General features: G+C 35.9%; 1 protein-coding gene across 1 annotated transcript; it reads left to right on the top strand.

The window, feature by feature from the left end:
* Positions 1-11,594: 11,594 nt before the first annotated feature.
* Positions 11,595-15,607, top strand: LOC140748238 (uncharacterized). The gene is made up of 3 exons (XM_073081007.1): positions 11,595-11,751; positions 11,882-12,107; positions 15,144-15,607. The coding sequence occupies exons 1-3, from the start codon at positions 11,740-11,742 to the stop codon at positions 15,548-15,550; spliced, it is 645 nt and encodes a 214-aa protein (XP_072937108.1). The 5' UTR covers positions 11,595-11,739; the 3' UTR covers positions 15,551-15,607.

The following is a 15,607-nucleotide window of genomic DNA, read 5'->3' as shown; positions in this document are numbered from 1 at the left end:
CTATGACATGGGGCTCTTCAAGAGGGGTGTAAAAAGAGGTCTCCTTCAAAGCCGGCGATGCATTGGCGACTCCTCTGGTGTTGCAAATGTCCATAGGCGACGGTGACTGCTTTCCATCAGGTAGCCCGTCTGCCTTATCGTTAGGTTAAATATAAAAAAAAAAAAAAAAAAAAAAATAATAATTAAAAAAAAAACTGAAATAACTTTGCAGTTGGTTTGTTTTCAGTTTATTTTTTTAATTCAAAATTGTAAAGTATAAGAGGTTTGAAGTTTGCTTTATGTTTATTAAGATTTTTTTGTTAAAATGTTTGAGGGCGTACGTTCAAGACGTAGAATCCTGCTTATTTGTACGGAGTTTTGTTTACAAAACGAACTCACAAGATCAAAGACATAAACAATCTGTTTTACGGGAGGTAGTTTCCGCTTAAAATAAACATGCTAAGTATTAAATTGTCTCAATTTGGCACGAAAGTAAACATGTTACTTTGTAAATTTTAATTATTGTAATTAAACTCAATTCATTATTTATGTTTCAAAAACGAGTGTGCTCAGTTTTTGTATTTATGTAAATGCCAAAATGAAATTTAGTGTAAATATTTATGTTACAATAAATTTGTTTTGCGCATGACTTGGTTCAATCTTTTCGATTTATTTAATAAGAAAAGTTAAAAATAAACATGAAAGGTTACTAAACTGCAAGGTGATCGAACATAAATGTGTAAAAGTATTTTATAACTTCAGCACAAACAGACATGTAAACTATTTGTATAATGGAAAGATACCTAAATGTTAATTGACTTGTATGAGCACGTTTATTTATATGGAATTTCTGTTAAAGTTCGTTGCTTCCTTTTTAATTGTACTTTGTCAATTACTTCCCACGTTAAAAGGTATGGCAAGGTACTGCATGTGCCTATTAATGTTATAAACGCTTCGGTCGAGTTTCTTGTGTACCTCTTCAATAAAATACCTAAACCGAATATTAAATTTTCTTTGATGCTCAGTTTATAACATATTTTAATGAGTAATGAGTATATTCGTTCTTTTAATATTTTGAATTTTGTTTTGGATTCTTCTGCGTACTAATTAGTAATACAATTTCGACAGACTCTACTACCATCTGTATTTTAGTGAAAATAAGTATTTTTTTACTATCTAAAAAGAAAGGTCCTTTTCTTGCATTAATGGTACGATTTCAGACATCCATAGATGTGTAATTGATGTTATAGAATACATCAACTCAATGGTAGACAGCAAGCATTTGTAATTTTTGTACGAAAAAAATGTTCGTATAGTCAATTCTTATTTTTTATGTTGATATATAACTTTTACTCCAGAGTTATTTTATGCCGATATGTCGACCCAATTACATAAATCGTGGTCTCGGCGAATTGATTGTTATTTCAACAGAAAAAACTGAACGCTGAACTGTTTCTATCATCCGTCCATGATGGAGTGCGAGGCGCGTTAGAGGGCAAATGTTGTTTGTTTTATTTCTTCCACACGTATGAATGATGACCTCCCATTTGTGTTTCTATTGCAGTGTTATTGTAGGTATTGTTCTTTCGTTATGTTCGTTAAATTGACGTAATACGTTCCTTTCTTTTGGTTTGGTTGTAAATAGTGTGAGATGAACTAATGTTGTAGATCTACTGCTTCTGTCATTAAATCCTGATTATAAATCGTGCGTGACTTCAATTTCATGGAAAAAAGAAAGTGGTATTAAAGAACGATATTGGACATATATTTTTTAATTAGTCCTAGGTCCCCGGCATTTAAAATATTCTGAACATATATGATTCCTATATGTAGCGGCCATCTTGTTTCCCAACACCCGTAATTGACTTCAGGTAGAATGTGTTTATAATATGTGTGATGGGTTGTGTGTGTAGTTTTTTTTTTATAATATAGAAGTAGCAGACGAGCATGCAGTCCACCTGATGGTAAGTGGCTACTGCCGCCCGTGGGCATTTGTAATCAACCCCAGATAGGATTAGATATTCCTTCCTGAGATCGGCCACAGATGCGCCGCTACCCCTGAGGACTAAGTTGGAACGCCTCGGAAAAGTCTGTCTCCCTTACCACACAAAGGTGTAGGTTTATAATATTATCCTTATTCGATTTTAATTCGAGAGCAAACCTGCAAACCGCATCGATATTCAGGCACGTACTGGAATGGTTTCGAAAAAAGGTGGCAGAATAAACATTTCGGTTCAAAAATATCGTTCTACGGTCGAGGTGTGCATGTCCACGCATTTCAATTTATATCCACTGAAAGTGAATTAAAAAATCCGTTCCGATTCGGACCAGTCGACGCAGAGACCGGTTTGTTTAAGCCCTTTCATTTCTTTGTTTATTGAACAAATTGGTTCTATATTGGATTGCAGAAACATGTCAACGCGATGTAATAGCTCACTCGATTTGTATTTACAAATGGTTTATGTATAATGCGTTCGTGCCTGATGTGTTGTTACGAGATCTTGTGATATAAGTCAAAGTACGTTAACAATGTGACATGACATGGCGAGGAAGCCTTTTTTTGGTTACGAGGGGGAAACCTTCAAAAGGTACCCGTGGTAAAGGTGCCGTGAGAGCGACACATTATTATGGGTTATGTGGGATTTTTACCGCACTAAAACCCTCGGTGGCCGTCCTCTACGTTGCCAAGAGGACTCCGGGATCTCCTACGGAAAGCAACCAGAGTCCTCTGAACGTGTAGTCCCTTCAGGCGCCACCCAGGTGAGCTCCAGGACTCGCCACACCGTCTGGTGTTTACGATGGTATGCGACCACACACACCGCCGTCCTTCCCGGAGTTGCTTACCGGACGGCTCGACCTCCCAATCTTGCCGCCCGCAACCCCGGATGCCCCCTTGTAGTCGCCTCTTACGACAGGCAGAGGATACCGTAGCCCTATTCTAGTCCCGGGACTACAGGGACAATGGCGAGGAAGCCTATAAATCTTATAGTTATTCGGGTTACACGGTATTTTTTTTTATCGCGTACGTGCAAAATGTGAAATGAACTTCCTCCTGAGGTATTCCCTGAGCGCTATGACATGGGGCTCTTCAAGAGGGGTGAAAAGAGAGTTCTCCTCCAAAGCTGGCGATGCATTGGTGACTCCTCTGGTGTAGCAAATGTCCATAGGCGACGGTGACTGATTTCCACCAGGTAGCCCGTGTGCCTTATTGTTACGTATAAATATAAAAAAAAAGATTTCCATGTGATTCTCACTAACATGACTGATTATAACTCAAAATTATAATGATTTAAAATTGCCTAGAACTTGACTTTGCACACTTTAGTCGATAAATTCTTTATTAACTTCAAAATGTTAATGCAATTTGCAAACAGAAGATTGATTGTTTAAAGTTTTTTAAGAGGAAATAATAATACCACAATTGAAGTTATTTATAGAACTATTTCACTAGAACCTAGTGTTCAAAGTAGTTCATAAAAATCTTTCGCTACAGATCTAAAATTCTATATACCCACGGAAGCATACATTTGTCTGTTGCCACACTGCCTGCCTCGAACAATGAAGCAGAAAACAAAAGAATCAGCTCGTCAGCGCCTCTCTCCGGATACTTCTAGATTTGATCTATTGTTTATTGAGTACTCATTCCAACACTTGCCTAGGTATTATCTTATGTATAGGTTTTATTCATTCAATGCCATGATGATTATAACCACTGCATCTAGAAAATGAACGTTATGGTTATTCTATGCAATACATTCACACAGTTCTTTTTTATTGTAGATTATTGCTGTTCATTTGATAGTAAGGGGTCACAAGTGTAATCTACCCATGGAAAAATATCTCGTGGAAAACTATTAATAATTCCATAATATATACAGTGACATTTCACCTGCATATGATGGTGGTAATATAAATTAGAATGACGAATGATAAAGGATTATCTGAAGATGGTAGAACTCTTTGTGGTTCGACTCTGACGGCACCACCGCCACACCTATTTCTGCCTAATAATAGCAGGGTTAGCTGCTGTGTTCCGTTTTGAAGGGTGTGGTAAGGGAGAAATATTTTTCCGAGGCGTTCTAGCTTAGTCCTCAGGGGTAGCGGCGCATCTGTAGCCGACCTCAGGTAGGAATATATAATGTTATCCGGGGTTGATTACTGATGTTCATAGGCGGCAGTAGCCACTTACCATTAGGTGGACTGCATGCTCTTCTGCTACTCCTGTATTATATTAAAAAAATCTCGTTAAGTTTTTACAAGCTTTTATTTAACTTGCCTTTTAGTTAGTATTTAAGGTTCAAATCATGGAACGGCTCTTGAATTTTCGTTTCGTTTATTAACAATGCATGATCCTAAGTTAAACGTCATTTTAATTCAAAATGGCGGACACCCTAAGTTGGTTGACCAATTAGTTTTATGTACCCCTGTTATAAAATAATCACATAAAACGTTTTTCGGGGAAGAATACCTAAAACAAAATGACGTTGTTAAAATGCTTGTTTTTAAAAACTGAATATTTATTAACTACGTGCGCGGATTTAGCTTAGACACATTTATTGTCCTAATATGCCATTTAAAATCTTGTTATTATGTTCTTAATGATGTGGTTAATTTATGCATGTAGGTTGCGTGAATATAAGCTGGCTTATTACAACTTACCTATAACGTAATGAATAATTGCGAAGAAAACAATGTTGTAAATACCAATTTATTCTATTCAACTATTATTTGTGATAACTAGAGCAAATGCTAAAAGAACTGGTAAATGTGTATTTTTGAATTTACATAATAATGTTTAGGTTAAATAGCAACATAGGAATGTGTTGGTTTTAACTAACTTAAGCAACATGGGGTGTAACAGAGAAATAGATAGATATTGATAGGTAAGCAAAACCTTGTTGAAGATCATAATATTTTCATCTCATCATGAGCAGTTTGAAAACATCTAATACGGGTTGGCCATTATTCCGCACCATCTTGCTTTGGAGCAGCATAGTATATTCATCATCATCATCATTATCAACCCATTTCTGTCCCACTTCTAGGCACGGGTCTCCTCTCATGAGAAGGATAATTTTTTTTTAAATCTCTCATGTATGCAGGTTTCCTCACAATGTTTTCCTTCACCGTTTAGCAAGTGATAATTAATTTCCAATACGCACATAACTTTAGAAAATCAGAGGTGCGTGCCTGGGACTTAAACCTCGGACCCCTCGATCGAGAGGCAGAGTTTCTTAACCACTAGGCTACCACTGCTTTTTTATATGTTATGCTTCAGATATTTATATTGGAACAGTGTAATATAATACAGTATATATGCCTCAGGAACTTTCCATTTGTAGGAGGAACCAATAGAATCAACGAAAAATCGTAACTAATTAGTCAAAGACAAGAGTTCATGCAATAAAGACGAAGTCGCAGAAAAAAATTGTCTCGTAAAGCAAAAAGATTTGAGATTTTCCTAACGCTACCTAAAATAGAGTGGCTTTCAGCTATTATTAGAGAGTTGAATACGTGCTCAGCGAATGGTGATGGATCGATGGGTTCTAGCGTTACGGTCAGGCTTACCTTTCGACCCATACAGAATATAAAACGGCCATTATTATTTTTATACATGTTTGTGTATTAACACAGAGTGTTCGGGTGGTTTACAAGGTACTGACGTTTTATTTGAAATATTTTCTTATATACGTTTTATGTATATACGTCTTATATATAATGTATATACAAAATATACGTTAAACATTTTTAAATGTATTTTTATACGAAAAATTTACAAATATGTACAGTAGCATGATTTCAGACGTTTTGCCAATGTTTGATGTGTAAACAATCGAGGCAAAATGGAGAGAATATAATTTTAAAATTTTTGAGAGTAAAATATAAAATTGTAAATGCTTTTAATATTAAACTATTCTGATAAATACTTTGGATGTTTTAAACGTTGACGATGTAAAAGTGACGTTGCGAGGACTGAACAATAAACTGTTGAGTTCTACCACATTTTAAAAAGTTGCGATATAATTATTCATAAGTAAATTATACTACAAGCATAGCCCATGTCTATGTGTCTTTTTCTAATATAGGAGTAGCAGACGACCATGCAGTCCACCTGATGGTAAGTGACTACTGCTGCCCATGGATATCTGTAATCAACCTCAGATAGGATTAGATATTCCTACCTGAGGTCAGCCACAGATGCGCCGCTACCCCTGAGGACTAAGCTGGAACGCCACGGAAAAGTCTCCCTTACCACCTTACCCTTTAAACCAGAACACCGCAGCGCTTAATACTGCTGTTATTAGGCAGTAATAGGTGGCGGTGGTGCCGACGGAGTCGAACCACAAAGGGTTCTACCACCTTTATCCCGCGTCTATTTTACTTTGGGTATAAATACGTTACAACACATTTAATATACTTTTTGTCTGAAGTAAATAAATCCTTAATTTATTTTTGTGTGATATCTGATTAGTCTCTTAATTTACTTTATGAGAAAGTCATACAAAGCACCTGAGTTTGGCAAATTCCCAACGCGTCGGAAACGAAATCCGATCAAACTAAACAAAATCTGTTAGCACCATGTTAGCACAGACAACATAACTCAATTTATCGACATCAAATAGGGTTGACGAAAAACTCTTAAAAGGGTCTTACGTCCAACTTCATTTATCACATGGTGGAGCTCCTTTATGACAGCGTACTTATATACTTAATGTCGTAGCGTCCATCAGCGGTAAGGACTTCATGTTAATAAATAATTATATAGGATTTTTTAAATATAAGAGTAGCAGACTGCTGACCATGGACATCTGTAATCAACCCCAGGTAAAATTAGGTTCCTACCTGAGGTCACTCATAAATGCGCTCCTGAGGACTTAGCTGGAATGCCTCGTAGGTGGTAAGGGAGACATACTTCCTTATATATCTCCCTTACCACATCCTTCAAACCAGAACACAGTAGCGCTGTTGTTATTAGTTACGTACTGCTGTTATAAGAAGAAATAGGTGTGGCGGTGGTGCCTCCGGTGTCGAACTACAGCGGGTCATATCACCTTTTATCTAATAATAGATATATGTTAAATGGTATTACGAGGTGTCGAGATATCAGGGCTAGTCGTACCAGTACTGTCCCACTACTAGGCATGGGTCATTGCCTACCACACGCGCGAAGTTCATATGGGTAAACTTCACACACTTTTGGGAACTTTTTTTAAAGGACTCTCATCTTGCAGGTTTCCTCGCGATGTTTTCCTTTACATAAAGTGATAAGCGACTAATACGCACATAACTTTGTCGAAAAATCAGAGTTGCGTGTCTTGTCATACTTATTTTTAATTCTGATTGACAAATTAAAATTACACAAAAAATAAGTTGATAAACAAACGAAATAATTCAATTGTGGAAAATATATATTCCATTATAAAAGCAAATATCGGTCGCAATCGCAAAATTGGAAACGCCTTAAGTTAACATAGAAAATTCATAATCTCGATTTTGAAATACGAATTTAAATTTTGAAATTACACTTCCTGAATTTTATTATTTTAACTTTAATATCCATTTGTAATAGAAGGTTCTTATGATAAAATAATAATAATTGTTAAAGTTATACAACTCCCAACAACTTAACTCCATTTATTTTGTAGCGGGACTGTCTGTGTTTCATTCGGAAGTGTTTGGCAAATCTATTTTGACTTACTCATAAAGCATTCCATCTGTTTATGATCACTGATGACCTCATATTCCTGCTTATATGCTCAGTAATCACTCTACTATTTGGAATCGGCAACCATGTATTTATAACAATGACTCTTATGCAATGAAGTCGTCAATGTACGTCTCTATTAAGCTTCACATAAAATGAAAGTTTTATCTGTGTTTGGTCACAAATACCATGATTATCTTGACTACTCATTTGAATACCTCGTTTAACTCAACCGTAACCATAAAATCAAAATACAGCCTAACGACGGCATTTAGAATAAAATTCCCGCCAAACTTTAACTCTCGCGTTAGAACAATAGTTGCGGATTTATCCAAGCCCAATAACAGGGTGACACCGTAAACGCCGGAGCTAACCACCCGTGACGAAGGCGGAGGCAACGGACCGTGAAGTCCATTGGGCTAAGGAGCTTGTTTTTGTGTACTTTGTTTTGCCGCGTAGGATTTATTATCCTATTAAAAAGTGGCGGGATAATGCGGGTGCGGATATTTCGGTCTCATATTTGGGGCCAGGTGGTCGGGGGTTTAGCGCCTATTAAAACATGATTATCGTTATAATATGCTTTCGCTGTAAAGGATCACACATGCATGACAGTTATCTAAAATCTCCATTTAAAGGTCTTATTGATACGAGTATCTATTAAAATTGATTCTATAAATTTAAATTTGAATAACGACTATAATACTGACGGATTAATGTCAGTGAGATTTTATTTGAATAAAATAAACTGGCAAAATACCCGCTGGTTTATAGTTATACCCAAATATATAATATCGTCGATTGAACGATTGAACGTTTTAAGTTTGATATTTTACTGTAGTATTTTTATAAGATTTAAGTGGCAAACGAGCATGCGGTTCATGTCATCGTAAGCGATCGCTGCTGCCAAAAGACACCGGTAACCAATTTAATATAGAGAAAAGGTTCTACCCGAAGTCAACAAAATATGCATTGTATCCTGGATTAAGACGGTCGCCTTATAAGTGAGTCAGCCAACATCCACAGCCTTTCACCGAAAGACCAGTACCCTTACCATGAGTTTTTACGTTTTGACAAATATGGCTGTTTTGGTATTTTTTTACGTATTTGCCCATACAATTTCCAATCAGCGCCCCTAGCGGATTATATCAGAACTATAGTGTCAGTAACGTAATATTAAATGTTTAAATTGACAAAATGCTGCTTTATTCTTTTTGCGAACATGTGAGGCAGACAAAAAGACTTGAGCACTTGTTGCTACGTTTACTCAGTCAACTGAAGCAAACGGAACAGAATAATGGATTGAGTAAACGTGACGTAAAATTGTAGGATGTTTTGAAAACTCATGGTAAGGGTACAGATCTGTTTCACGTTCGAAATTAAGTATAGCGGTGTTACCTCCCCGGTTGTAACATATTCCTTCCACTATCCTTCTGTAAGTAACCTGAAATTTGATGACATACCATTATCCCAGAGCATTTTGTGGGCCACTCGTGCGCCATGATTAGAATGGGGGTGCAAGTGGATTACCCCTCATTAATTAATCCAGCGCCGATCCGTTAACAAAGGACGCGTTACCGGGTCATTTGTCGGTCACGTACTTTATCTATGTTCATACGTGTAGTGTGAGCTTGTAGGTTATAGGTTAGATAAGATGTTTCCGTGCTTATGCAAAATAATATGGTTCAGTTTACATTATTGGAATATTGGAGTAGCAAACGAGCTTGTAGTCCACCTGATTGAAAGTAGTCACCGTTGATGGCGGTAACTTCTTTGGTTTTCTTCATATAGAACAGGAATAGAAACTCCAAGCCAATCAGAGATGGATTGCCACTCCTGAGGAGTAAGATGACATTAACATCCTTCCAGATGCAGAAATACTTCACGTTAGAAAAATTATAGTGTATTTTAGACCTCTTTTACAAACGGAAATTTTTGACATAGTATAAATTTTATTTCTACAATTTTTGGTTTAACATGAAAATATATCGATGACATTTTTTTGTTTCAGGTAATTTTCATATACTTCTTCGTATTATAAGGTATAATCAAAATCACTCATTTGAACAAGACAATCATGCTATTTATATGTATACTTGTATAGCTTATTTTTGAAATAAAATTATTTCAGCAAAATTAATTAATGTTAATGACAATTAAAACATAGATCAAGACCAAGTACAGCAATTATTATTAGCACATTTATTTTGCTGTGCGCGTACTATACACTTAAAGAAAGTTTTAATATTTACTGTTACGTACTCTAGAATAGTTTGCGACCCACGGTCGGTGGCTTACAGATAAGGCTCAGGACAGACTAAGAAGTATTTGTAGACTTAAACATGAGGTTTTCTCTGCGAATAGTTGTTTATTATGATTTAAACTTGAAAATAACACATATGAAATGAGAATTATCTATTCAAAAGAAATTTAAATTGAAATAACATAATGACCAATGCATACTACGACCTGCGTGGCGGAACGGTCACTATACCGGTCTGACGCGCAGAGGGTGATATCTAAATGATGAATTTAGATTTCTGTTTCTGGGTCTGGGTGTTTTGTATTTGTCTATGTGTGTGTCCATGGCGCTTATACTTATTAATTGTTTATAGATACGGTTAATTAACCTGAATATGACATTAACAAATTAGTTATTCTTACCTACAAATGAATGAAATTGAAGGTTTAACTGATATTTAAATCTAAATGTCATTATCCTAAACCAGCTCCATACCTAAACCTAAAAAACTAATTTCAAAATGTAGTAACATGTAATATAATGTCATACTTGTAATTCATATCTATACTATACATTCTTTAAATACATAAATCTTATGTATAAAATTCTCATGTCACAATGTTAGTTACCGTACTCCTCCGAAACGGATCTAGCGATTTTCACCAAATTTTATATGCATATTTAATAGGTCTGAGAATCGGCTACTATCTATTCATATCCCTAAGTGATAAGGGTTGTTCACCTTAACATTTTTTATTTATATGACAACACAACGTTTGCCGGTACAGCTAGTTATATCTAAATATTATGAAACGCAACATTCAAATACTTTTATGAAAATTAATTACATAGTAATTATAAAACCATTTCTACACACAGCCTTAAGGTTTCGCGGTCCAGGTATTCCGAATATTATATTATTCGCTTAAAATGTGAACCTCAAATGTATAATTAATGTGCCTTATATCTGAAAACCACATGGTCTGTACGCTTTGAAATTTGTGGGTTTCGCTAAAATTACAATTTTAACGTCAGCAACATAATGCAAATACTCTAAGGTATTTGAAATTTTACATAACGTGTAAGATAAATATTACATTTAATTAATAATTTCATTAAAATAACAGTCCTGCCAGTGTGTTGTGAGATGAGAATCTTATGTGGAGTATTATTTTATACTTACACATAAATTAATGTTGAATAATGAGAAAATACTTTTTACTAAAATAGCAGTAATGTAAAGTAATTAAGAAGTTTTGAACTGTGTCTTTATGTCCATTTATTTTATATGGATAGGCTTGCAGTGGCAAATAAAATACATACGCTTACTCTATCCGTGGCTCCTTACAACTGTTACAGGCAACTATAGGAGTCAATCCGGGACATTAAGACTAGATTTTTTTCTACTAATTTAATAATCTGCTGGTTTTAATACAAGTGATACATAACCACATAAGTCTATTGCGATAACTACCACTGATTTATAAAAAGAAAACTTTAAAATGAATTGAAAACCTCATTATAAAAACGCTGACACATAAGAAGCTTATTAAGTTGTGCAATAAGTAGACGCACTATAAATAACAAAAGCCCGTTGTTAAAAAGGACTTCATTTACATACTGTTACAAAACTGACAACCTGTTACAGATTTATGTTTTTGTCAAGTTAATCTTGAACTTTAGGCGTTTCCTCGATTGTTGTTGAGTACTGGATTGGAATGCTTCAATGATATAAAAGGCAGCCGAAGATAATTACCGAACATCAGATTCAGAGCAATCTCCGAGTCAGTCACTACAATAAAATAAAACCTTCAAAATGGTAGCAAAGGTAAATTAATTGAATATTTATTTTAATAAACTTTATTTTTAAAAATCTGCTCGAATAAAAATTCTTTGAACAATTTTCATAATGCATATCATTTAATTATTTTTGTTAATGATTCTATTCTATTTTTCAGTGTGTCATCCTGTTCGCCCTTGTGGCTTTCGCCAGCGCCGCCGACCTGTCGAGCTTCTCATATGGTGTGGCGGACCCCTACACCGGTGACTACAAGCACCAGGTCGAGAACCGTTTCGGTAACAACGTGAACGGCCAGTACTCGCTGCTGGAGTCTGACGGTACCCGCCGCACTGTGGACTACGCCGCCGGAGCTGGAGGCTTCAACGCTGTTGTGCGCAAGGACCCCGCTCTGCTCGCCGCCGCGCCCGTCGCCGCCACTTACGCCGCGCCCTACGCCTACGCCGCTCCCTACGCCGGACACTACGCCGCTCCCTACGCTGCGTCCTACGCCTCTCCCTTGGGATACAACTACGCCAGGTTCGGCGCCTACGGATACGCTTCCCCCTACGGTTTCTACTGAAATGATAATAATATATTGCGATCTACCTGTAAATACGAATAAACGTCTATAATAATTATTTAAATCATTTTATTGTACCTATTTTGAGCGCGGAAAAATATTCCCATAAAATTCGAATTCATGAACTATTAAGAAATCACATTACAAACATATAACCTATAGGAAAAAAAAAACATACAGTTAAATATGCTCATCTACCTGACCGCCGTATTTTTTTCCAATATTGGTATAGCTAGGAACATATAGTCCATCTTATGATCAATTATGTATCACCGATCGATACATGTTATTAATAAGATAAGATTACATTCCTGCTTGAGGTTTGCCATAGATGCATTGATATACCTGAGGACTAAGTTAGAACGCTTCAGTTAAATATGTCTCTCTTAAAACAGCATCCAAAGCGGAACACAGCAACGCTGCTGTTATTAGGTGTAAATATTATGTACATATATTCTATTATAACACGAATATTGTATGTTTGTATATTTTTTTAAATTTTTGATTACAGTTATACACCCTGTACAATACAGTACAGGGTGTATAACAGTAAGAATTAAAAAGATTTTTTTTCCGTTTGTTGGATATAGTAGCATAAATCTCTCTAATCTATAAATTAATTCTAAATACATTTTATGTTTGTTAACACAGTGAACTCATTCGATCGGATTTCTATAAACCAATTATTGATACACATCAATCCGAGATAAGCTTAGCGCAGATAATCTGCACCTAGTGCTATTCTTTATTTAGCAACACGAATTCAAACCTGAATTAATTACAATATCGATAGTTAGATAGATAAGTGAAGGCAAGTGAATACATTTTTCAAAACCTAGAAACTAGACATTCGGGATGCTAATTTAATAGATGTTCATCTCAAATCTCTAGAAATTTAAATAAATATAATAAATTTAAAGATAAGTAGAACCCTTTGTGGTTCGACTCCGGTGGCACCACCGCCACAGTTATTTTTGCCCCAAAACGGCAATTTTAAACGCTGCTGTATTCTGCTTTGAAGGATGTGGTAAGGGAAACATACATTTCCGAGGCGTTCCAGCTTATTTTTCAGAGGAAGCGGCGCATCTGTGGCCGACCTCAAGTTGGAATATATAATCATATCTGGAGTTGATTACAGATCTCCATGGACGGCAGAAACCACTTATAGTCAGGTGGACTGCATGCTTATCTGCTACTCCTATATTATAAAAGAAGAACTGCGCCACCGGCATTGATGACTTATATATTTGACATTGTCATCCACCCATTACAAGGTACGGGACCTCTCGAAGTAAAAGGTGTTTAGGTCATAGCCCACCGCACTGGCCACGTGCTAATTAATTGACTTCACACACCTCTTGGAACTAATTTTTTTTATCCAAATTATATCGGTTTATTTATTAATTTATCAAATAATATCAATCAATATAAATGAATCACCTCAATATACATATAGTTATCAGGTGTTATTTTGCGGAAATCCATGCTAGTAATGATATTAATATATTCCGATATACTTATAAATAGGAATAAAAATCCTTAAAATAATTATGTTTTCATATAACATCTCAATATAAATAAATATCAAAAATCATCTAGGTTACGAATGGATCTTTAGAAATTTTAAAATGATCTTACAAAATAGCAATACACGAATTGGTTAGATGTATGTAACTTTGTTTCCTGTATATTGACAAATGAGCTCCTACTATATAACAGAGTATAAAATAGGACGTTTGAAATAGGTTTTATTAACTAATCAATCAATCACTAATTCCATCAATACCAAGTATCGAGAAACTCATTCATAATTATTAAGGGGATACCATCACTCACTTGCCTACAAAAGTACTATTAGTATAATTAACTGTGTTGTTTACTGCGCCAATGTCGTTGACCACATTTTTTGATGACGTGATATTTTGAAAAACATGTATTTCCTATTTCTGCGTTATAAAATTGCGTGGTTGATCTTAATGCATCAATCCTATTTACTCGTAGGTGTTACCCCAAATGTCTATGAGCAATGATCTTTTACAATCAGATCTCATGCGGGTTCGTTTGCTTTTAACTTCTAAAATATAAAGAAATAATAAAATTACTACAGTGAAATATAAAATTTATATTCACCTTTTATTTAAATATTAATTAATTTTCAACCCAAATATTTTTCTAATAGAAGTATAGTTCATAATCATTACACAATATTACACATCGTAGACTAAAAACACTTCTACCTCAGTTTATTGCATTATTAATACATATAACACGTTTATAGAAATGTATTCGTTGCAAAGCTACTATTCGTGTTGTTTTTGAGTAATAACACAATACAATATAAACCCACATATTAATGCAGATTACAGGAAACGATATCGAAGCCGCGCCATTCATTTTCTTCACTTTGTCATTGATGTATCAGAAAATAACCCTTGATTATCGCAGTATTATTGCCGATGAATACAAAAATAGAGACTAAGATTAAAAATAACACAAGCTTAACAAGTTGTACACGCTGTTATTTAAAGGCGCATAACTAAATATTAAGATAAAAGAAACTCACTTGTACGTTGTTACAAAATAGACAACCTGTTACAGATTCTAGTTACGTTGAACTTTAAAGTACTCGTGTTCCTCGAAGGACCAGAACTGGATTTTCGATCATATATAAAGCGAATGAAAAACATTGATAATCATCACACTCAAGAAGGACTTCGTCACAGTTGCAGTAACGACGCAGTAAAAACAAAATAATGAAGGTAAATAATAGTTATATTCAAATTTAAATTATATCCATTAAAAGTTACCAAATGCAAAGTCTTTGTGATCGTAGAATTAATATTGATATTTAAAATTTCATGTTTTCAGTGCATCATCCTGTTCGCTCTCGTGGCTTTTGCCAGCGCTTCCGACCTGTCGAGCTTCTCATACGGCGTGGCGGACCCCTACACTGGTGACTACAAGCACCAGGTCGAGAACCGCTTCGGCGACAACGTGAACGGCCAGTACTCGCTGCTGGAGTCTGACGGCACCCGCCGCACTGTGGACTACGCCGCCGGAGCTGGAGGCTTCAACGCCGTGGTCCGCAAGGACCCCGCGCTGGTCGCCGCTGCGCCTATCGCCGCCACTTACGCCGCGCCCTACGCCTACGCCGCTCCCTACGCTGCGCCCTACGCCGCATCCTACGCCTCTCCCTTAGGATACAACTACGCCAGGTTCGGCGCCTACGGATACGCTGCACCCTACGCCTTCCCCCGCTACTATTGAAATGATATTAATATATTCCGATATACCTATAAATAGGAATAAAAATACTTAAAACAA

This window comes from Epargyreus clarus, unplaced genomic scaffold, assembly GCF_041222505.1.
Source record: "Epargyreus clarus isolate Ecla_fem2 unplaced genomic scaffold, WU_Ecla_fem_2.2 ptg000015l, whole genome shotgun sequence".
NCBI lineage: Eukaryota > Metazoa > Arthropoda > Insecta > Lepidoptera > Hesperiidae > Epargyreus > Epargyreus clarus.
This window is presented reverse-complemented; position numbering and strand designations above follow the sequence as displayed.